General features: G+C 43.1%; 1 protein-coding gene across 4 annotated transcripts in view; it reads right to left on the bottom strand.

The window, feature by feature from the left end:
- Positions 1–23,745, bottom strand: part of EYA1 (EYA transcriptional coactivator and phosphatase 1) — a 265,134-nt gene that overhangs the window by 35,708 nt on the left and 205,681 nt on the right. For all 4 annotated transcript variants that reach the window (XM_078687154.1, XM_078687153.1, XM_078687155.1 and 1 more), the window contains 4 exons: positions 15,556–15,614; positions 15,275–15,435; positions 10,598–10,712; positions 9,525–9,646 (listed from right to left, as the gene is read on the bottom strand). In XM_078687154.1, the coding sequence (XP_078543280.1) occupies positions 9,525–9,646; positions 10,598–10,712; positions 15,275–15,435; positions 15,556–15,614 (457 nt within the window). The remainder of the gene's footprint in view (positions 1–9,524; positions 9,647–10,597; positions 10,713–15,274; positions 15,436–15,555; positions 15,615–23,745) is intronic.

The raw sequence follows: 23,745 nt of genomic DNA, 5'->3' as shown, positions 1-23,745 counted from the left end.
ATATCAACAGAGCCCTTCTGTTGCAATATTGGACCATATGATTCTGTTACCCATTATGTATTTTTTTGTAATTGTAATTGTAGGGTTACTTATATAACGCAAGCTGTCACCCTGCGGGTATCCTGGCGCTTAGACCAAAAAAACTGACATGCAAGCAAGCCAAAGCTAAAAAAAGGCCAGTAGCTAAAAAAACGTAGCTGTGGTTCATGATGGAACAGCTGATATACAGTATCAAAATTATTTTTAAAATGTTTGTTTTAGTAGGATGTCATATGAGGAATGCCATAGAAGTATATCAAAAAAGTAATGGACAAAATGCTTTAATTCATCTCATTAACTGAGGAGTGGCAGAAAAGCTGAAACGGTTATACTCTCTTGGTAGGTAAGTTCTGCTACTCATTTGTTCATTTGGGAGTATTAATGTCATCAGTCCTTAAGACCCAATTTGTATGTTAGCTGGACAAAAGTGTTCACACTGCTGCCTCTGAAAAACTAAGAAGTAAAATATTTTTTTCTGCCAAAAACGATTCTATGCAACATACATTGGTAATGTTGCATTCTGTAGCCCCAAGCAACTACTCTTAAAACAACAGCAAATCTCTTTCATGTTGGCATACCAAACCATCAACTAGAAGCCTATTGATATGTAGTTTATTATGATATTATGCTGCAGTGAAATTTATATTATAAGGGCCAGAGATTCCCTAGGGCACTGTACAGAACTTGAAAGACATCTAAATCCTTTGACTTGCTCACAAGGGAACTAGTATGGTATCCAAATTCTGTCGCCACCTGTACCAGGCATAAACAGTACAAGAACCGAAAGGAGCCAGCAGGTTCTAGCAACTAATTTGTAAATACAAAAATAGCATTGACTTCTAAGTAACACATGCCCAAACCAGTGACACCTTGAATCACATTAAAAAGCATTCATTTGAAAATCCATTTCAAAGCCCCTCCCTTTGAAAAGGCGAACATTTTCACCTATCAGTTTGTGAGTGTAAGGATAAATCTGTAGGAACAGCTCGTGTCAGGGAAGAGAGGGGGAGGGGGTTGGTGGACAATGGAGACAAATATATATTTTTTAAAGGTCATACCTGCCGCCGCCCAGGATTGCACTCTTCTGCTCCCCTCATCTCCACTGCAGGCAGGCACAGGCTCCCATAATGCCCTGCGGCCAATCCTGAAGCTGCTCTCATCAGAGGAGCTTCAGGATTGGCCTGACCACTGAGGATGTGCGCTACCAGTCAGATAGGGAGCCTGTGCCTGCTCTCTCCAACCAGGCGATGCAGCTGGGGTTGGCGAGAGCTTCACTGCGCATGTGGGTTTGACCTGACTGAGATTGTGGGCCAAACTCACATGCGCAGTGAATAGTAGTGCCCAACACTCCCCCTCCATCCTGTCATTACCCTGGCCTCATCCCCAAGTTTTTGGCACAAGAAAAATAAAACAATAGTATTTTATTATCGTTTTGTCTTTCCCGTTTTGAGAGTGCTGTCAGGGGCCGCTGTAAATCTATGCTCAGGTAAAGGGGTTGGCTGAATTCACTGAACCAAAATAAAATGACTCACAAGGTGTAGCTGCCATGTTGTATCAGGAAGCCTACAGTTGTAGAGAACACATTCCTTTACAGAGCACTTAGGTTAACAACAAAATCCATTATTGTACGATGACACTAAGGTAACACATGCACATTCCAGGCTGGAGCCGTTATTCCTGGGAAGGTCAATTCAGTCACTGGCAGATCTGCAATCCAGTAAATAATTATAACAAGAAAGCAAAGTGGCAGCAGAGTATTTGAGCACTGGGCATTTCTCCTTGAACTAGGTTTCAAACTGTCATGAAGATTATGTTGTGGTGTAGCAATGCAATAAAGAGAGGCTCAAAGTACAGAGAAACCTGGTGAATAAACATTGTATGAAATACATGCTGGTCCCTTGCATTTATTTCAAGTAAACCAATAGTGTGAAAAACAATTACTAGAACGAGTTACTAGAACGAGTGAATGATCTAGTCTTTCACTAATACTTTACACAAGCTATTTTCTTTGGCATGGCTGTAATATGAATATAAAATAATGTAAACACTACTTCAACAATTATGAAAAAGAATAAATGTATGTATCAGTCTCCTGTGTGTGCCATTAAGAGCTCACAATTAGTCTTAGGGCCTGATTTAGATCTTGGTGGACGTTTTATTTTGCCACAACGGTGACAGATAGCCAGTCTGCCGAAATATAAATCCCATAGGACATAAAGGGATTTATTTTTGGGCAGACAAGATATCCGCCACCATTTATTTATTTATTTATTTATTCAAAGTTTTATATAGCGCGAACAAGATCTTTACAGATATCAGAGCGCTTCACAGAGACAGGGGTAGGGGCAACAGGACTGAACAGAACTAATGGGAACAGTATAATAGTCACTAAACATAATAGGAAAACAGTAGTGTACAGAGAACATACCAATATACATCCAGGTAACAAGTAGTATAAGACGGCGCAAAAACATTGATCACGCTACAACAGAGTTCAGGTAAACTTTGGATGTAGGGATGGCTTATACCAAATTCTAAGGATAGAGCGAACAAGGGGTGGGGGCAACGTGAGGGTGATTCAACAAACTAGAGTGTATCATATAGTGGTCGGTAGTAGGAGAGTAGCATAATAGTGTCACAAACAAATAAGAGTATAGTGTCAGGAGGCAATCAGGAGATCAAAAGTTCAAAAATACACAGCGATGCAGAGACTCTGATCCATCATCTATAAAGTTCATGTGAACTTGGCCATGAGGATGGTTTTCACCTCTTTCTTGAAGAATGCAGTGGAGGGGATAAGCCTGGTTTCAGGAGGGAGTGCATTCCAGATCCTGGGTGCCATTCCTGAAAAGGAGCGCTTGTATGTTTTTTCCTTCCGGAATCTACGAGGTTTCAGGAGTAGGTTTTTTGTACTTCTATTGGATCTCGAGCCACCTGATATAGATAACTTTTGAGCGAGGTAGTTGGGTGCCTTGTGGTGCACGGCCGAATGTGTCATAACGGCAATTTTTAGCTGTGTTCTGGCTTCAAAAGGTAGCCATTTTAGAGATTTTAAGTCTGGGGATATATGCGAATGTTTACGTGAGCCAGTGATGAGTCTCGCGGCAGCGTTCAGGGAGGCTCTTAGGGGTGCTGTTGTGGCTAACGGGAGTCCGCTGAGGGCCACAATTCCATAGTCTATGCGAGGGATGACTAACGCTTGTACAGCCGTTTGGAAGTCCTTGGCTGGGAGGAAGGGTTTAAGTTTCCTCAGTGTGTTGATTTGGAAATTAGCTCCTTTTGTTGCTTTGCTAACGTGCTGTTGCATGTTGAGCTTGGCGTCGAGTGTGATGCCTAGGGATTTCGCAGAGTCCACGATGGTAGGTTGGACATTGAGTGCTGTTAGGTTATTGAGCCAGGTTTGGGTGGTGGTAATTTTCGCCGGAGGTGAGATGAGTAGAAACTCAGTTTTCAGAGCATTTAGTTTGAGGTGATTAACGGCCAACCAGGATTGAGTGTTACTAAGTGTAGAATTCAGAAGTTTGATATCTTCCGGGGATCGTAGCTTTAGGTAAAGTTGTGTGTCATCGGCGTACATATGGAATTGAACATTGGATGCTTGGAGCAAGGTGGTGAGCGGTTCCATGACGAGGTTGAACAGTGTGGGGGAGAGGGATGATCCTTGTGGGACACCTAGATCTGCTGGCACAGGTGTAGATAGCACATTGTCAATCTTGAACTTCTGAGTCCGGTTATAAAGGAAGGAAGTAAACCATTTGAGAACAGTTCCCGATAGACCCATTCTAGTGCTTAGCAGCTCCAGTAAGTTCTCGTGTTTGACCGTGTCAAATGCTGAAGAGAGGTCAAGTAGGATGAGGGGGCAGGATTCATTGCGATCTAGAATTTGGAGGGCGTCATCAATTATGTGCGTCATAGCCGTTTCCGTGCTATGATTCGCTCGGAAGCCTGATTGATGAGCGTTGAGGAGGTCATATTGGTCAATGTGTTTTGTTAGTTGGAGTTGGACACATTTTTCCAGCAGTTTGGCCAGGGTGGGGATATTAGTAATAGGGCGGTAATTGTTCAGGTCAGACGGGTCAGCTGTAGGCTTCTTGAGTATAGGCGTGACTTGCCCCACCTTGAGGGAGTCTGGGATGAGACCTTGTTGAAGGGAGCTGTTAATGATTTTGGTCCAGAGTGGGAGGAGCAGGGGGATGAAGTCTTTTACAGCATTGGCAGGTAGGGGGTCTAAGAGGTGGTTAGAGGGCTTCAGGGTGCCGAGCAGTTTGTGTATTGCTTCTTCCGAGTAGGTGTCGAAGGACGACCATGATGCATTATTTTTAGGTTGAGTGTTAGTCATTCTGGTGTGACTGGGGAATCGGCTTACATCCATGATGAGGTCATTTCTTATGTTGTCGGTCTTTAGCTTAAAGAAAGCAGAAAAGGCTTCACAGTGTGGGGTATCGCTTGTTGTGCTGTTTGGTTGTAAGGGTTGTGTCTTTGTTTGAGTTTTGATTAGTTCGAACAGCTTTTTTGGCCTTTTTGCTTGGTCCAGCTGGCGGCTAAAGAAGTCAGACTTTGCGCGCTTTATTTTCCTAAAGTAGGCATTTCTCTTGTTCTTAAGCGTTTTGAGATGCAGTGATGAGGGGTCGGATCTCCAGGTGCGCTCTGCCATTCGCATAGCACGCCTGTCATCATTGAGTCTGCCGTCATACCAAGGGTTGGAGATCTTGGTGGAGATTCTCTTCAGTTGCAGTGGGGCGGCTTCGTTGACTATTGAATTCATAGAGTCAAGGTAGTGATCGGTCAATGATTGAACATCCGAGGCACCTGACGGGGGAAGGAGGAGACTGCCGATATGGGGAGGCAGGGAATTGGGGTTAAGATTCTTCATGTCCCTTTTCCAGGTCTTGGATTTGGTAGGTTGAGCCGCGTTAAGTTTAACTTTTTTGTTGATAAAGAAGGTGATAATGTGGTGGTCTGACCAGTCACAGGGTTGGATCGCCTCCAGTTGGGTAGAGTCCTCTTTGGCGATGATGAGATCAAGTATTGAGTCTTTGTCGTGTGTTGGTCTATCGCATATTTGGGTGAGGTCAAGCGCATTAAGGAAAGTTTTGAGGCTATTCACCACTGCGTCTTTCTGATCGTTCCAGTGGAGATTAAAATCACCCAGGTAGACTTGGCTGGTCTGCCGACCGGCATTGGATGTGATCGTGTCCATGAGTTGTTGAGTGAATGTGAGGTTGTCACCAGGCGGATGGTAGATGAGATGTAAGGCACAAACTTGTTTGCCCTCGCTGGCGATGTCGAGGCAGAGGAGTTCACAGGAAGTAAGGGAGGGGGAGGTGGCTTTAGTGACGGAGAGGTTGCTCCTGAAGATGCATGCAATTCCCCCGCCCGTCTTGACAGGCCTGTCCAGTCTAATGATGTGATAATTAGGGGGGACTAGTATGTCCATTATCGGTGTAGAGGCTTCGGTTAGCCACGTTTCAGTCAGAATGGCTAGGTCCACATCCATTGTTGAGACGAGATCAGCGATGTCGGAGGAGTGTCTCTGGGCCGATCTGCAATTGAGTAGGATGCATTTGAGTTTGGGAATGAGAAGGGTGGTCGTGCCTTCTAGAGAGAGGGGGACTATTCTGAGATTGTTCGGGACGGAACCTCTGTTGCTTAGGGTTGGGAGCCTCAGAGGATTTGTGAGAATTGTGGGTATGGGGATGTGCGTGATGGATATGTGTTTTATCGGACCTGGGCCATAAGAGCGAAGGAGGGAGCATAAGTCGCGGTCCGACAGGGAGTTGAGGACACGACAGGGGCGGTGGGAGTTATTGCGAGCGGGGATAGTCGGCCAACGCGGGGATCGTTGAGGGCGAAAATGTGTGGGGAGGGTGCGTCGTTTGTAGGGTAGTGGGACGGTGGGAGGTTGACTGGGCTGTGAGAAGAGAAGATCTTTGATTGTGTGGAGATCTTTTTTGACTTGTAGGAGATCCTCTCTGAGTTGTTGGAGGGTGGAAGAGGTCAAGTCCAGAGGTGGGTTGGGGATGGTGTTGGTGATGAAAGCCGTTGGCGAGTGGTTGAGTAGTGAGCTGGAAAGTGAGCCGGGTACCGCGGGGGGGGATATAATTGTTATGTCAGGGGAGCGAGGAATGTTGTGGGTGGGTGTTGTTATGTCAGGGGAGCGAGGAATGGGTGTGGTATGAGTGGGGATCAAAGGGATAGTGTGAGTGGGGCGGCTAGAATATGAAGGGGAGATATTTGTGGCTGTGATTGGGGAGTGTGGGGTGGTAGCAGCAGGTGGGCTATTGACTGGGGTGCTGGGTGTAGGGGTGAGGTGCGTGTGGATGTGATGCTGCGCTAAGTTAGAAGCGTTGTGGGTGGGGGCTGCGACGCCATGAGTGATAGTGCTGGAGGAGTTACGGGTGGAGGTCCGCAGCTTGGGAAGGTGCTCTTTGAACTTGGGGAACAGGTTGTCTAGTATTTCCAGGTTCTTGTCTGTGGATTGAATTAGGATAATCCCGTTATTGTAGATAGTAATGGTGGTTCTGCCAGGGATAAGTTGGGAAGGTGTGATAGAGAGAGTTAGGCCATGAGCGGTTTTCCTGGTGGTGGAGACGGTGAGTAGGGTTATGAACGCTTTTCTCCATTGGGCTCTGCGTGAAGTGTGGAAGATGATATCCATGTTCAGGGGTCCATTGCCCGGTGAGAAGTAGGTGTCGGCAAAGGGGGTTTCAGGGTGCGACCTCAAGAAGTTGTGTTTAAAGCGTTTAGCGGCTTTTTTGGTGAGAGTGGAAGGGTAATTGATTCTATATGTGTGCTTGCCGATGAGATCCATGTTAGGATGGCTGTAACGGTGGGTGTGGGAGGAAGAACGATGATAGTACACATGCAGAGAACAACTGTCAACCGTTGGTTACAGAGCACAAGAGTGGCACTAGTGAGTGGTCAAAATACCCAAGAATATAAGAGGTAACAATCGGTGCAATCCAGGAGCAAACAGTGCGAGGTGCAGCTTACAAAATGTATAATATATAAGAGGTAGCAATCAGTTAAAAGGGGCCAAACTGACACATCAGAATGTAAGAGGTAGCAACGGTGTAATCCAGGAATAGAGAGAGAATGGGTGCAGCTAACAAGATTAAACGACATGAAAGAGGTAGTGATCAGTGCATCATAGTGATAAAGGTTAGATGGGGGCGGCTTACAAGACTGACCCAAATAAATGAGGTAGCGATCAGTGAATAATAGGGATAAAAGGGCGATGGGTGTAGCTTACAGCAAATACAGTATACAAATAGGGATAAAATACTAATGAGTTGCTGGAACCCATATAGATGCAAAACAATGACTGCAATAACCAAATATGATACTAGTGAGCAAATGGTAGAAAATGAGGTAGCAATCAGTGCACTGTCGGTGAGGAAAAAGTGAAAATGGGTGCAGGTTATATAAAGTGTAAACATACCAAAAGTAATATAATACTGCAATAAATGGCAGGCACTTAATCACACAGACATTTAAATATAAAAAGCTATGTAAAGTCTGTGGTACCGATAGTCAGGAAAAGTCGGAAAGACTAGTCCAAGATGGCCACCAGAGAGAGAGAATAGTCTAGGATAGTCTAAAATGGCCGCCAAGTAGGGGGGATAGAAACATTAGTCCTCTTTTATTTGTTGCTGTTTTCAGAGCAGGGAAGAGCAGTTTCAGATTCTATTCCGGCTGGCTCAGGATCTTGCATGCCAAGGTGAGTCTTATCTCTATTTTGGTTATCTTTGTTATCTTATGTGGAGCTGCTGAGGGGCCTTGTGGATTCAGGCGGTGCAGGAGGGGATTAATAGCTCAGTTTATGGCCCCGGCCATTTTGAACAAAGGAGGTTTTTCACAACAAAACTAGTGGGGGAAAGTAAATACCTTGTCCAGCAAACGAGTGGGGCAAAGCAAATACCTTTTCCAGCTTCCGCTTGTAGAGTTTGTTGCGTTTGCCAGCAAAGTTTTGCGGTTGTAATACTGAATCAGAGTCTTGATTGTTAATCCTTTCTCCGCCCTGCGATGCCGCCGTGACTCACTGCTGTGGAGCCGGTGGTTCTGCTCCTCTATTCCTCTGCTCCCCGCTGGTCGCAGCAACCAGCACAACAGCCCGCGTCTCTGCCGTGGAGCGGGCGGGGTGGGCCTTTCAGATGCCGCCGTGCCGTCCGATGTCGCCGCGTATCCCGTGGGGCCACTGCGGTAGGCCGATCCCCCACAGCCAGACGCTCTCCCGCGGGCAGCGCAGGGCTCGCGGCTCCAAGCGCGACCAGCGGTGCGAGACTCCGCGGTCCGGTGCAGTCCCGAGGGCCCTCCTGCGGCCCACGCCCCTCAGGACCGCTCCGGTGTTGAAGAGGATGCCACCCGGCCGTCAGGAGCCCTCCCGCAGGCAATGATGCACTCACTGCGCGGCTGGCGGTGCAGAACTCCCCTGCATAGTCATCTCATGTCCGGTGTGACCACGGGAGCCCTCCGACCTCCGGGCGATCCCCGGCTCCAGCCGCATCTATGTCCAGCGCTCGTGTGCCGCGCCGGTGCTGCTGACGTCCGTTCAGTCTCCGCACACAGGCAGCTCCTCTGATGTCCAGCGGTGCGCAGCTCCCCCGTGTAAACACCTCAGGACCGCTACAGAACGGGCACCTTCCTTCGACCTTCAGGCGATCCCAGAGTCCAGCACCTCCAAGGTGTAGCGCCAACACAGCAGCCGTCCGCTCAGCAGCCGCTCTCCAGGCAGCTCTTGCGATGTCCAACGCTTGGGCAGCAGCCGTTCTCAAAAAGCAGGTACTAATAACGAATTTAAATCCAGTTACTTGTTCCAGTTACTTGTTGTTTAGTATGAGGCATCGAATCCGCGAAGATGCGGGTGCTGACGGGGATTAAATCCAGAATTGGAATCCCCAGCACTCCGAGCTCGCCCCGGAGCTCCTACCCGGCGGCCATCTTCGCGGCTTACCATTGGAACAGAGTAGCCCATCCACCAAGATCTAAATCAGGCCCTGAAATATCAAAGAGAGAAGCAAGGTCCAGGATATCTAATCCCTGTTTTGTGGCTATTTAAAATTGATTTTTATCACTCTGCTAGGGATCTAAGTGCAGTTGTTCAGAGGTGTTATTTTTCATAGTAAAGAGTTGTATATGTTTTATTACATATCTAATCGTGGCTTGCCCTTTCTTATACATTTATTTTCAATTTGGTAACAAATAAGATCCTTTGAGTACAGAGTATATATTTTATATTTATCTTTTGTTATTTTGATCCTTTGTATCTTGGTCATGGATTTAACATAACTTGATATTCAGTACATGATATACTGTACCTACACCGTCAATGGTTGCTTGTGACATTAACACGCCACTTGATGTCTGAGATTTCATGTGAACAAATAGTTTGTTCTGTGTAGCTGAACAGTGAGGATCATAAAATAAGTATTGCTTAATCTCTTCACAGTAGAAACTTGTAAGAACAAATGGTAGTGGTGACTCACCTATTTTTGTCGCACTATAAATATTTTCAATTGGAAAAACAATCCCTAATCCATATAGCAAAACCTTTGCCAAGGCCGGAATAAGCTGTGTTGTTGTGACTAGTATATTCACACAGTTTGCCCTGTTAAGAAAGAAATTAATAATTAAATATGCATACGGTATGTTCGATTTGCATGAGAAGTAAAACCAATGGGTCACATCCAATACGCAATTGTTAATGCACAATTGTAAATTGAGCAAATGTCCACAATATGCCAATTAATAAAGAGTATTAACAATTTCACATACATATGTCACTTACAGTACTTTTCAGCATATGTGAACATTTATGGTGGAAAATTAGTGTGATTTCCATTGGTTCCCCACAAATTATTTGGCACAAGGGTACACCACCAACATTCAACTTCCTGTCTTATGCCACAATGCAAAGCCCACGCCTTCAAACTTAACACTAAGTCACTAAAAGTGAGAATTGGACAACTCCCCAATAATAGTGGAATTTAAAAATTCGTCTCAGCCAACTGTAAATAAAAATTACCCATAATCCACATTCCATGAATCAGACTGTGGAATTTTTGTTTGGAAAATTATGTATTTGTGCTCTAAATTCAACTTAGTTGCGCGAAAACGTGGAGAAGTGTGGCTCAGGGGTTAGAGGCAGCAGACCCGGAAGCTGAGATCGGTCCTGGACCAGGGTTCAATTCCCCGCCTCGGTGGGGTCTTGGGCTAAAAATTCCAGGGACTCGATAATTCTCGCCCCGGTGCCTCCTCGACTCACGGGTTCACACTCTGCGACTCTGGGCAATAGCTTGCTTAATCTCCACAACGGCCCCTCGCGGCGGGATGCCTGACTTTCACCTTGTGGATACCCTGCTATCTCACAGGGCAATACCAGGAAGGGTTCCCTAAGCAAGCGCCGGGAAACCCACTGCGGGTAGCTGTGCGCTATATAAGCTCAACTACATTTACATACATTTACAAAACATATATGAATTGGGCCCACTACGTATGTATGTACAATGCTTGCATTTTCTCCTTTTTTACAAAAATACACATAAAATTGCATATTTACCTAGAATGGATGAGTGTGAGTGCTTTAAGTGCTAACGTTAACCATGAATCGGTAAGAGCTTCTATTTCTGCTCTTAGCTGCAACCATGCTTCTCTTTTTGCAGGACCGAGCAGACCTGTGGAGAGTAAAGAAATTAAGATAGTAATTGATGCCTAGCTTAGGTTAAGGTTTGCTTAATACTGTCATGTTAGCCTACAATTTCCAACCGTTGACATTAGGATTTGAAATGTGTTTTTATTCAAAATTAATTCAGATGCATTATTATTAGGAAACAGTTTAACAACTTTGGACAATTGTGCATACCACTTTTTTTTATCTTGTATAACAAAGTTCTGATTGTGAATAGGCCCTTTCTTTAAAATAACGGCTGTTTTAGGAGTACAAGCCAAGTAGCTTGGGAAATATATTAAAGAAATATGTCCAATGTTTGACATTTTTTGCGTCTATTAAAGATAGAAGATCATCATAAATACAGCTCGGCAATTATGAATGGAAATATCATATTAATAAATAAAATGTTTGATTCACAATTTCAAAATCAAATGTTAGCAAGCTTCTTAGAAATAAGACACGCTACAGGTCACACATTCACTTGAAAATGACTGTATCCCATTCCATGTTAATAAACACTTTTGGGAGAACATCCCAACCATAAACTCTTCATTTGTTGCATTCCAGTATACACCTGCTTTCTTGCCTTGTCATTATATATAAAATCTTAACCATTAAAGTTAACATTTACACAAATATTGAGCAGAATTGGTGCATTTGCCAAGTATGATTGGCAAAGGAGGAAGCATTTTTTGTCATGACTTCTAGAAAAATAAAATCTGTGCCTTAAGTGTGATGTAGCCTAAAGAGGGTAGAAAAGAAGTGGCACATTGCTGCATGGTCTCTGAAATGCATGGTTTACAAGAAGAGTTGCACATTGGGGATCGGAGCCAGAAGTCTTACAATCATTTCATGAGGAATGTGTCACAGCTGATTGTGCTTGATTTTCAAGGACTGATTCTTTGAAGAAAAAAACAGGAAATCTACTCCTATAGCCTTACTCCTGAGCATCACTTTAAGTCAACGTCAAACTTTTTGAATTTACAGGAAATTCTATGGGTAGTCCTGGGAAACAGTGACCTTACAAACGTTCCAGAAGTACCTCTGGACATTTTTACCATACAGAAGGCAGTCCCATGTGCAATCATTTCCACTTTTTAGGTCTCGCGACCTGCGTTGCACTGCGCAGCAGTGCTTGCGCAAGTCCAGAGACCTTTAGTAAGGGAAAAACGGGGTTTGGATAGCTGACCTAGGAATCGCACACGCTCGTGGGTGTGCGATTCCTTTTGTGCTACGTGATTGGCCTTTGCGTGCGTCTTTTTATAAAAGACTGCACGCAATTGGCCAAAGGCGGGCGCATAGCTCTGCCCACGGCCTATTGGTGTCTATTAGGCGCTTGGTGCGCCTAATAGACAGCAATAGGTCATCACGTGATTTCAATTATCGTGCCCAAACACGGGCGCAATAATTGAAAGCACGTCTCACTGTTGCACGCGCGCACCACTCACAAGCTTCTGTTTACTTCCTTTTAATTTAAGTCTGTTATATCTTTTTATGATTCTCTGTATCCGTTTCCAGGCCTGTTTCTCCTTTGTAGGCTTGTGTCCATAAAGGCCTAAACTCCCCTCGGGTACCTGGGTTGTGCAACATCTCAGCGATCAGTCCTTGCAGCTCCCCTTTTCCAGGCCTTGCAGGCTTGGGTCCACAAAGGCCTAAACTCCCCTCACAGGCCAGGGATGAGATCTCGTCGGCCGGGCTTGTAGCTCTCTATTTCCAGGCCTCTACCTCCCCTCCCAGGCTCGGGTATCTCGGTGTCCCAGGGGGTTGACAGGTGTATGCAGCATGTCCCTCGGGGTCCTGCTGGAGCCGTGCTCTCGTCAGCTGCCTGTGGGAGTTACTCTCGCATTGTGCTCCTGCCTTTCTCCCCTGAGGGGCAGGGAGTCGGGCAGCGCTGGCTCTACAGCCAGATAAACAGGTTCGCAGACAGGTGTTGCTTTGAAATCCTCTAATTGCCCCTGCTCGCGGTGCTCGCTTCACAGGTGACCCTGGACAGGTCTGCAGGGACCGTGGCTCGGATACAGAGCGACGGGGTGCCAGCTCCCGGGCCCCCTAGTTGGACAGGGCAGAGAGGACGCGACCGTCGATGCACCTAGCCTGAATCCCTCACCCTTGGTATTGTCTGGGCAAAAGGACGGGAAAGTGGTGGTTGCTGCAGAAATGGGCTGCGAGGTGGGTGCACGATTTATTGGAGGTGTCTGATGATACACTTTAGCACTTCTGATTATATTGGGGCGTACGAAGAACAGAACTGACGCCTTCTTTTTTGAGCTGCTTTACATTCCTAGAATATTCCAGAGCAATGCCTGGTAGTGTTTTAAAGCGTTTCACCTGTGCCAGTGTGGAGTGCCAGCAATCGATTGCGCACCGGACCTTGACTCATCACGCCGTTCTGACCGACCTATGCACATTTAACCCCTCCCATGCTGGTGACGGAACCGCTCCGTCACCAGCCACGGACGCGCTGTGCTGATGACGGAGCAGAGCGCCTGCGAGGCTCGGATTCCGCGCCTATGCTGGATGTTCCATTGAGCGGGCGGGGCCGTGACGGAACCGCTCCGTCATAAGCACAGCGCACCCGAGGCTCATGATGGAGCGGTTCCATCATGAGCATGGGAGCGCCACGTGGCCGCCCCACCCCCCTAGCGCTGCGGCGGAATTGCCGCTGCAGCGAAGGGGTTAAAAAGCATTTGTCTAGCCTGCACATATTTACCTGTTGTTTCTTATCAATGATTATTTTTTTAAGTATTTCTGGTTGTGTGCATGAATCTTGGCCATTTACTTCACTGGTGCATGCATACAACATATATGGCTGAAAATACCAGGCGAGATAGTTTCTGCATGTCCACGATTTAATGTTATAAAGTTTTTCAGCATTCTCTCGATAGTTGACGGATTTAGTTGTATGAATCAACTGGTGAGGTTTAGAGCTTGGCTGCTGTTCCTATATATGTTGGGACAGATGTCCCATGAGTATTGTACTGGTCATTTCCTGTTGATGTAAAATTCTTTATTGTGCTGAATATATTTTTCTTCGTATCGATCTTTGTGTTTTTGTTTGTCTATTTACAAGTACGCATGTATGAATGGGTGTCTTAGACTGTCCCCGGCTGCCTCTTGATTTTTCAATCATTTGTTTTCTTTTTATAGTTTTCTCTTCATATTTTGATGCCGTATTTCTGCCTCCTTTTCTTGCTTTCTGTCTTTGTTTCACTTTGTCTCTCCATTCGTCTTTCTCAGCTTTTTTTTAGGTCTCGCGACCTGCTTTGCACTGCGCACCTCCTTTCTCCTACACTACTCTTCCTCAGCGACCGTAGTGTCGAAGCCAGCCTCCGTCACACACTCGAGGTGCAGTGTCCGGGGTAGTGAACCTGCACCCGCATCTATGCTGATGTTGTACTCTACCCAAAGCCAACCTTCACACCGCCTCCTTTCTCCTACGCCTACACTACCCTTCCTCAGCGACTGTAGAGTCGAGGCCTGCCTTCGTCACAGACTCTATTCCCAGTGTCCGGGGGTAGTGAATCTGTACCCGCACCTACGGTGATGGTGTTTACCATAGTGAAAATAGAGTGGAGGAAACACAATGGAGTACTTGAGCGACATTGTCTGATGGAACCCAGCTACATCAGTCCAATTACTTCTGGGTTTGGCAGGTGTAGAATCATGTAGCAGAGCTGGTGCCTCTGTATTAAACAGAGATGGCTCCTCCAACGGAGGAGCATTGCCTGCCCCCCCCAACAGCAGCCAAAAAATGAAAAATAAAATGATAATGAACCTGTGTTTTTCATTTTCTATATTTCTCTATAGTGTTGCCTAGGGGTAAGGCCATGGAGATAACAGGCAGAGGTGGAGTTGTAGGTGCACTGGTTGGCAGTGTGCATGAGGATTTGACTGGTCATCTCGGGCTGGCCAAACCCTCATGCGCACTGAAGCACAGGCTTCCAGTCTCCTTTGACGCACAAATTATAAGCATGCAGGCCAATCCTGAAGCTGCTTTCATGCAGCATAAGGATTGGCCCATGGGATTCCTGGAGCCTGTGCCTGCAGTGCACGGTGACAGAGTCAGAGAGGAGCGTTGGAGCATCGAACAGGTACGTTATTTTATTTATTTATTTTTTTGTGTTCATCCTGGACACCCTCCTTCCACCCTGCCACTTTACCATGAAACCTGCTGCTACTGGTATTAAACCCTTTATGAACTGCCTATTGTGCATCCTAACTTAAATGGCTGAAGGTGAGAGTTCCCAGAGATAGGAGGAAAAAGAATGAAGCTCCCATAGTGCCCTTGTCTGCTACAGGAGCAGACATCACCAAATGAAAGCAGCTAATATCATGTCTGCCAGTTGATAAATTTACATTGTTCACTCTGTTCTTCAAATTATGAAAGGCACATATTTGTAAAGTATTGTGGCACTTGAAATGTTGTTTTATATTTCAAAAAAATCAGCAAAACCAAGCCAAACCTTTTTTAAAAAAAAATACTTTTCAATCTTTTAATACCTCTGACTCAATGACAACAAATTCTAATATACATTACACACAAAAATATTTGTGCCTATTACTTGCCTCCAACATTATTTTTGTAGGTATTGTAAATTTCTTTTACTCGTCTGTACCGGAAAGCAAGTTTTCTCATCCAGTCCACACCTCCGCGAACACCTGTAGCCAAACACAGGTTTGCACTGGTTGCTGCTGCAGGGAAGCCATCTGTCCCAAAGTTATATGTGCTGGTTTCATTAGACAAGAGGAAAAGGTAAGTTGCTATGAACAATTATTTAAACCATTATATTTGAATTCTGACAAAAGTTACTTCTAAATGAAACAAGTATTTGGGTCTGTTTCCTTACCTCAAATCCTGACCATTGTCATCTGACGAAACATCATCAATATGAACCTGGTCACATTCCTACAGAAAGCAAATTGATTTCGTTTTACTTTTTAAAGGCTTTTACTAAGCAAAAATATATTTGATCACCTTACAGTGGGAAACCTTTTGACTATGCAAAGCTGTTGGTGCAGAGTGAGGTTGCCCACTCTTTACACGTCACAAAATACAATAGAAAATGTTAACAGATACATGACATTAACGTGCACCTGGCACATGTTTCTTACAATGATTAATGAAAATATTTCACTCAACATTACTATTAGAGAATGCATTTATTGCTGGATTGGAGAAGCTACATATGTAATGTGTGTGCACTGTTGTTACGGATATGTCCATAAAATTGTAGTTCTTAGTCATACCTACTTTTGATTTATTTGATGGATTTATTGTGTGCCACATGTAGTATGAATTTAATGACATACTAGAAACTTATATTCACTTATGTTTCAATGTGCGCACACATATGAAATGTGCTCCATTGAATTTATGTTTAACTTGTTTTAAGAGTTTAGGCCTATATTTTACCATGCTGCATTCCATAAAATATTGTATTTAAATTTTCTTCTAATATGACATTTATTGCAGGTATTCACATGCATTGTTAGTTTAGAACAGATACATCGCTGTACTAGTGATAGGGAAAGGAGCCTGAGAAGAAGACCTTGATGAAGGTACATGGAGAAACAGAGTGTTGTCTGAAAGGTTTATTGAGCAAATGTTTCAATCCACGTGTACCTGGGAAAGAGATGTTGTTCCCATGTCCAATGTGGGATAATCTATTGATGTTGCCGTCTGCAGCCTGGGAACTTGACGAGGACAATGTACCCCTAAAGGAGTGATCAAGGGGGTGTGACTTATGGACTTTTTACATTATAATATAGTGTTCACAACACCAGAGGCTCAGATGACTTCTTTCCCGATTTCATGCAGAACCCCTTGCCAGATTTTTTCCTGATTTTTGCCGGACTGTCTTGCTGAACCTTATCTGTAGACTCTATGCACATCTCACTGATGGATTCTTTGCAGACACCTTCCCTGATTCCCTTTCCTCCTGAATGGACTTAATGAGGTTTAGACCTCAATGCTTTTCTTTGATTCTTTTTGTGGTCTAGGCTAACACGTATTCCTGACCCATAGAAGACTCTTGACTGAGCTTCTAAGATGCAAACACTTTCTCGCTTGATTTCCAGTTGTCTTGTCCTGACCTCCGTCATGGACATTCCTCATTTGTGAAGTTTCTTTATTACCTAATCACCATCTAGATTTTGAAATCCTAGGTTACTGATGTATAGGCGATAGAATCTTAGATTACTTTCTGACCACCATATATTGATGCTACTTTCTTTCTGCATCACAATTACAGAACTGCTTGTTTGTTTAATACTAGTCCACCTCAGTTTGTTCAGGAGGCTGAGACTTCCAGTTTTTATTCAGTACCGTTACAGTATGATTTTAAGAGTAGTGTGTTTGAACTTGATTGTTAATTTGTAATAAACCTTTTTGAACTTGGCTACCGATTCCTAGTCCTCATTGTGTAGCCAAATGGGTTTTACTGTTATTTGAAATGTGATTATATGCAAAGACTAACAGCCAGATTCATCAAACTAAAATCGGCTCGCAAAGGGCCCGATTCTGAGAATCCGGCCCTTTGCGAGCGCTATTTTTGCATTCGGGATTCATCATCCCAAATGCAAAAATCGCAATTCTAGAAATCGCTAAATTGCGATTAATTGCATTTAAGGAATCTCAATTTGAGATTCCTTAAATGCAATTCAAGAACCATTTTAAAATTGCGAATTCGCAATCTGGGGCCGCTATTTACAGCGAAGTCTAACTACGTGGTAAATAGCAAAAACTTTGAAAAATGCACTAAAATGCATTTTGCAAAGTTTCATGTTGCACACACATATGAGGGCATGTGTGTGCGCAACATATGTGCACACATCAATTTCAGGGGTGCAACAGGGTGTCCTCTGGACACCCCTGCATCCTTGAAATCGCAATCTCAATTTGCGAATCGCTAATTGCGATTAGCAAATTGAGATTGTCTTCCCATTCATTCCTATGGGCCTCTAGGCCCATAAGGATGAATGGGGAGATATTCCCTAATTGTGACTCGCAATTTGCGAGTCGCAATTAAGGAATTATTAGAAATCGCTATTTTGTAAGTGATTTCTTGATGAATAGCATTTTGCTATTCCTTAATAGCGGTTCGGTATTTTTCACTATTAAGGAATAGCAAAATGTGTTCTTGATGAATCTGGGGGTAACACTCATCACCTCTCAGTCGGGTTTAAAGGGTATATCAGAGGACCAATGGTAAACAACTGGGCCCAGAAAACGCTGTATCACTGTGAACTTGAGCAGAGCTATGAGAGTGACTTTCAGCTAGTCTTGGTTTCAAGCTGATAGTGGTAGACACTTGAAAGCTGCAGTCCATACCCGTAATGAGAAAGTGAAACAACAGGTTCTGGCATGCTTAGTGCTGTTACTTGGAAAACTGCAAGAGCAGTAAGGCACTCTCTTGACGTTGCGTGAGTTGACAGCCTTGTTTATGACCCTGTGAGGCAGTCTCGCTATGCCCAGTCTCACCACCCACTGCTTTTTATCTTGCGGTGTAAAAGAAATGTGTCTTGTCACAATAGGCCTCTGGGATATGAGATTTCCCGGAGAGCACACTTAAGTGTTTGAAACGGAAAGTGGTTGAAAACAATTAGCATGTGTATTCCATAAAGGCTTCTCCGGGCTTTCAGGTACTTCAGAATCTCATGCTGCTCTGGGTTGCGCCAGTCAGCGCGCCGCATAACCGAAACCAGACATTTTGGGAAATATAACATGCTACAAAAATTAAACTCGATGCAACCCGCCAATGAAATTATGACCTCTGATTGCTGTCGAGCCACACACCAACACAGCCCGAGGGCAGTGTTCCCGAGGAGCGCAGACAAAGAAATCTGTTCCTCGTTTGCCTCCCATTGAAGACTTGTATTTATTTTTTCTTCCTTCGAGAAAGCAGCATGCGCAGACACTGCAAATGCCAAACAAAAATAGGCAAACCAAACATTGGTGGACCTCTGCGAGTGCGTTTTTTACAGCTTTGCTACTACACGCTCAGAAAGTAAATAGCATTTTGTAGTGCGTTGCCATACTGACCACTAAAAATGCACGGCAGTTAGCAGATTTGTCTTGGGAATGTGAAAGAAAAAAAATACGTTTTTTCCTCTCGTTTTTTTGCATTGTGTAAAAGAGCTTGCAAGCACCATACATTGGCAAAAGAGCAAGTGTTTATCTTTTGCGCAAACCTGCTAGGTAATTCAGCTCTCTGTGCTCACATTTCAAAAAATGATTGAACTCCAGGCGTAACATTTCAATGATTGATGATAAAGAACAGCACGTGCATGCAGCCGTCTCCAGGACTACCCTCTGCTCAGGAAAGGAAATCTTAGACTCACATTTATCTATAGGGAACCCTTTACCCAGTAACAATGGAAAAATGTTCTTATGATAAAGAATGTTGAAAATTGTAGAACACTCTAGATGGATTGAAACAGATTAATTCACTAATTAAGTGTTTTACGGATGCATAGAAAATATGTTTATTTATTGTATCATTATAGGCAGGGCTACTGGAATTATGCGGCAAGGGAAGACAAAATTATCCAGCAGGGTTCACTAAATTATGTGTTAAGAAAAGGCAAATTATGCGGCATAATGCGGCACATTTTTTGAAAGCATTGATTCATTATTTTGCGCATTTTATACATGGTAACACTGCCTGGGCAATGATTTAAAGTCATTAGTACAAGTTTGACAACCAAATACAATGATAAACAGCTGAAAGATGAACAGTGATCCTTAAAGAAGGGCTTTTCACTGCACTGGAAAACATGTCGCCACATTTTCTGTAACTTTTGATCCAATTGAGCTACAAACAAAATCTATTTGCAAAAATCTGCAGATTATGCAGCAGGCGATAGATTCAGTGGCAAATGCAGCAAATCCATAGTTTACCGGACAGCGCAGCATTCGCTGAATCGCATCATTCCAGTGTCCCTGATTATAGGATGTGAGTACACACAGCATGGAAGTGAGGCTGTTACTGTGTGCTGTGATAAAGGCAAAGATGGCTTTAGACAGATTCATGAAGCAAAACAAATGGGGACGAAGACCAGTGTCAGTGGTGTTCACCAGTCGTGTCTACCGGTCAAGAGAAACAGAGACTTCCCACCATCTGATTCAGAGAACATTGTAGCCATTTTTTAATACTATTTTGCTCAATGTAGAGGAATTCTACACAAAGTCATTGTTTTCAGTTTAAGCCACTGGGATTTGGAAAACCTATATATATTTTACAAAATAGGGGAATCTTGTGTAGCACAAACATAAAACAATGTTGTTGTTATAAATCGTACATCACACTGCTGATTAAAATGGAGAACTGAGACAGTTCATTGTGAGTAGAAAAAGTCGGAGGAGATACTTTGATGCATTGTGTAGCCAACATAGAGGCTATTATGTATGTACAAAATCATCTGAATTTATTTCCACAGACCCATACACTTGCTGCCTTCCATTATGTTAATATCATGCAAGCTTTATAAACAAGCTGCATCAAGCATCATACTATTACTAACGAGATAACACACTAATAATTTTAGTGACTAGCATTGAACAACAGTACTTTAGATTTTTGATTGTAATTGAAGTTAAATTCCTATCATTCATCATATGAAAAAAGAAATAATCCCCGTCTCAGCTTTTAATCAGATCACTGTCTCTGTCCTAAGTACTATATCATAATGCACTGTAAAGCATGAATAAACTGTGTTGTGGACATCAATTTCTTCCAGGTTTTGCTTATTAACAGATTAAATCTTGGCCCTAAATGTTACCGAGCATGTTTGGCCCAATGACAGGCAGAAGACTTTCAGAATTGTATATGCCAATGCCAATTTATATCTGTCCATCTCTTTGAGTTTCTGTCTTTTAGGGAAATATTTTATAACAATTTGTTAATTAGACATTTGTGCTAACAAATTAAACAGTGGCTAGTGAGCAATGATTTACTCATAGCGCCAGTAAGTATTAGAAACACAGGCACCACAAAAATAATACCACAAAAATAATTTGCACAATATAAACAGAATTGTTTTGATATTAATATGCAGATGTTGCAATGTGATATAATCAAGATGTTGGTATTTATATTCAATAAAGGTGAGCAATTTTAAGAACATTGCACAAAACACCCAGGTACCAGCCTATGTTGATAAAATGAGTATCAGGTATGGGCTTCAAAAGTTACAAAAAAGGTGAAGAGGAAGAAGTGGGAGAAATCAAAAGCGAAGCAGTATTTTTTTTCATATTTCAAACGAATGTTCGCAGCCCGTGATTGCTGAGTGAATGGTGTATTTGTACCATCTTTCAGAATATGGCATGCTTACTTTGTTTAAATTTACCAGGAGAAAGAGAACACATGGAAGTGATGAGACTAGAATGTATTTCTTAGGGGCATAGTAAACATAACCAGCAAGTTATGGAACATGACTTTCGTTTTCTATGGGGATTGTAACTTGTTATGACAGGCCTGACCTAAATCTCATGACTATTGGGGACACTCTTCAAAGCAGAGAAAGTTAGAGATAGTTATAACTAGGAAAATTCTATATATAATGTAGACACGATGAATATTGCAAAGTTAATGAAATGCAGTCACAGAGATAAGCTGGTTGAAAAGCCAACAATGTAAAGTAGGTCTTAACAATAGGAAGACCACACATAAAGTAAAATAAAGCAGTTGACAGACACTCTGCTATAAATTATGTTCCATCTTTCTAATGGTCAGAATTTCTTGTTGATACACTAAGAAACACAAATAAAGAAATACATAGAGAAACCACTATCCATGATCTTTTGGTTACTAATTTTAGAGTGGAGGGTGTGCAAAGTGACTTTGATATTTCTATCTGTGGCAGTTGCAGGACTTGGTTGAAAGTATTATGTGTTGGTGTTAAGTGTTTGGTAAAGTGTTAATTTGATATTGAGTTCGTAAAGTAATCAGTATTGACAGAAGGACAGTCAAAACAATTGAAGAATTCAATGGACATACCCTGACAGGGGTATTTATTTCTGTCTAAAAAGCGGATGGTGGGAAAACCATGTTTCAGCAAAAATGCGTACAAATAAATTACCTTGATGCCCTGCAGGGTATTATTAAAATCGCAAAGCAAGAAAAAATCGTTAAGAGTCTAGCATATTTGCGTTCTGTTTACTTAAATTTATCGCCTTAAAAATTTGTACTTTTTTGGAAAGAAAATCAGTTAATTCAGAATGTACAACAGAGTGGGTGGCAGCTCTTTAAATGTATAGTGAATCAATTTGGATGAAGGATTCTAATGCTTCTTAAAACAAAAGGAACAAAATGTAAAGGTTCTGAAAAGTATCCAAAAGCAGGAATAATACTGAGAATGTTGTAGCATCCCAGAGCAGGCTTTTCGCTGCGCTCCTTGGATTTGCAAGCGAAGGAGGTGAGGATCGAAGTGCACGGAAACTCAAAACAGCTGTTCCCTAACAGAATTAAAATCATGACCCTCAACCTCTGCTGTTAAACATCCATTTTTTCAGCCATTCCCCTCCCAGCAAGCAGCAAGATCCAAGGAGGAAAAGACTTTGACCCTGTAACCCCCTCTGCCTCTCCTGAGGTCCAAAGCTAAGATAAGGGAAAAAGGAAGTATTCGAGGCCCCAGCCGATGCTGCAAATGTAACATTTGAAAACTCATTGTGTCACTTGAGGACAAAGTTCAGCAAACCTTACAGACCCTTTTTGAACAACGTTAGGGATCCAAAAAAAAATATCACACTTCCTGTAGGTTTAGCACTGATTATCTTTGTGGTATAGTTTTGTTTATCTGAATTGCAAACCACCATAAAAGCTGCACCTCATACCACACACCTCAGCACCTAATCCATATTAGCGTGCGATCAGTGCCACAAAAATGTGTGCAGGTCCAAGGCATGGGATTGATCTAAAAATATCATTCGACAATGCAATCATAACTGACTGGCGCCAGAACTGTTTAGGAGGTAGACGACCAATCCATGCAGTGAAAATACCGCTCCACTTTAATCAAACATGAAACAATCTTTAAAAAAAAGAGAACTTAACATGGAAAAGCAAAAAAAACACTACAAAGATGAATAGACTTGTCCTTTTTTGGCCGCCCCACTATGTTGTCATGCACTCCCATAGAACCTGGGTACATAGGTTACTTACATGCACGAGGTTCTAAGCAAACGTGGTAAAAACTTGTCAGTTCCTGCGGGAACAAGTCGCTCCAATTCTAACTAAAAAGCTCAAAATTACTCCCTTCCAGGCTCCTAATTAACCTATTGTGCCCCGGCTTCTCAAACATCCTGTATTTGTTTTTCTCCGCTTGGGTGACTTGAGCCTCTTTGTTCACCCATAGATGCGATTATTAATTAGGAGCATTGTGCATTATCTCAGCTTTGCATAAGTAAGTGTCAACAAGTGTCAAGACTTCAAATCGCACAATCCCGTCATTATGAACTTGAAGTATGCCGGGCACTGGCCGATTGGTGGTTGGCAAAGAAACTGATTGCAAAGCAATTTTCTTTCTCCAAACAGTCTCAACCCCTTTTTTTAAATGAACGTGAATGGTTTTCCGTGATTTTAGCTGGAAAACGCACTCTTCGTCAACACACACTTATTTTGACTTTTTACAGTTAAGGCTGTTGCATGCAGTATCCATGCTTGATGTCAACACTGATGCTTTTAAAGCGGTACCAAAATTCGACCGGTTTCGAGAACCTCCGACAAACTAAAGTTCAACGATTTCTTCTATTAAAAAAAAAAGAAAACGAAATCGTGTTGGTTGATATAGTCAATCGTTAAAGAAGCTGGATGTAAAAAAAGACAATGGCAATAAAAAGTGTTTGGCTGCACTTGGTCCAATTTTTTTCTACAAATTTCCATTTTGCAAGGTTTTGAGAAAGATGGTATGTGCATATTATCTCCTAGTTGCGGTAAAATGCATACAAGAAGACTCGTAATGCATTCACGAGTTATACAAAGCTAGAGATGAACAGTAATCAGCCAGGCACGGGGACAAACACTTACATGGAAACATCA

The sequence above is a fragment of the Lissotriton helveticus genome, chromosome 4_1, assembly GCF_964261635.1.
Source record: "Lissotriton helveticus chromosome 4_1, aLisHel1.1, whole genome shotgun sequence".
NCBI classification, from domain to species: domain Eukaryota; kingdom Metazoa; phylum Chordata; class Amphibia; order Caudata; family Salamandridae; genus Lissotriton; species Lissotriton helveticus.
Note: the sequence above shows the minus strand (reverse complement) of the source record. Positions and strands in the feature narration are given on the sequence as shown.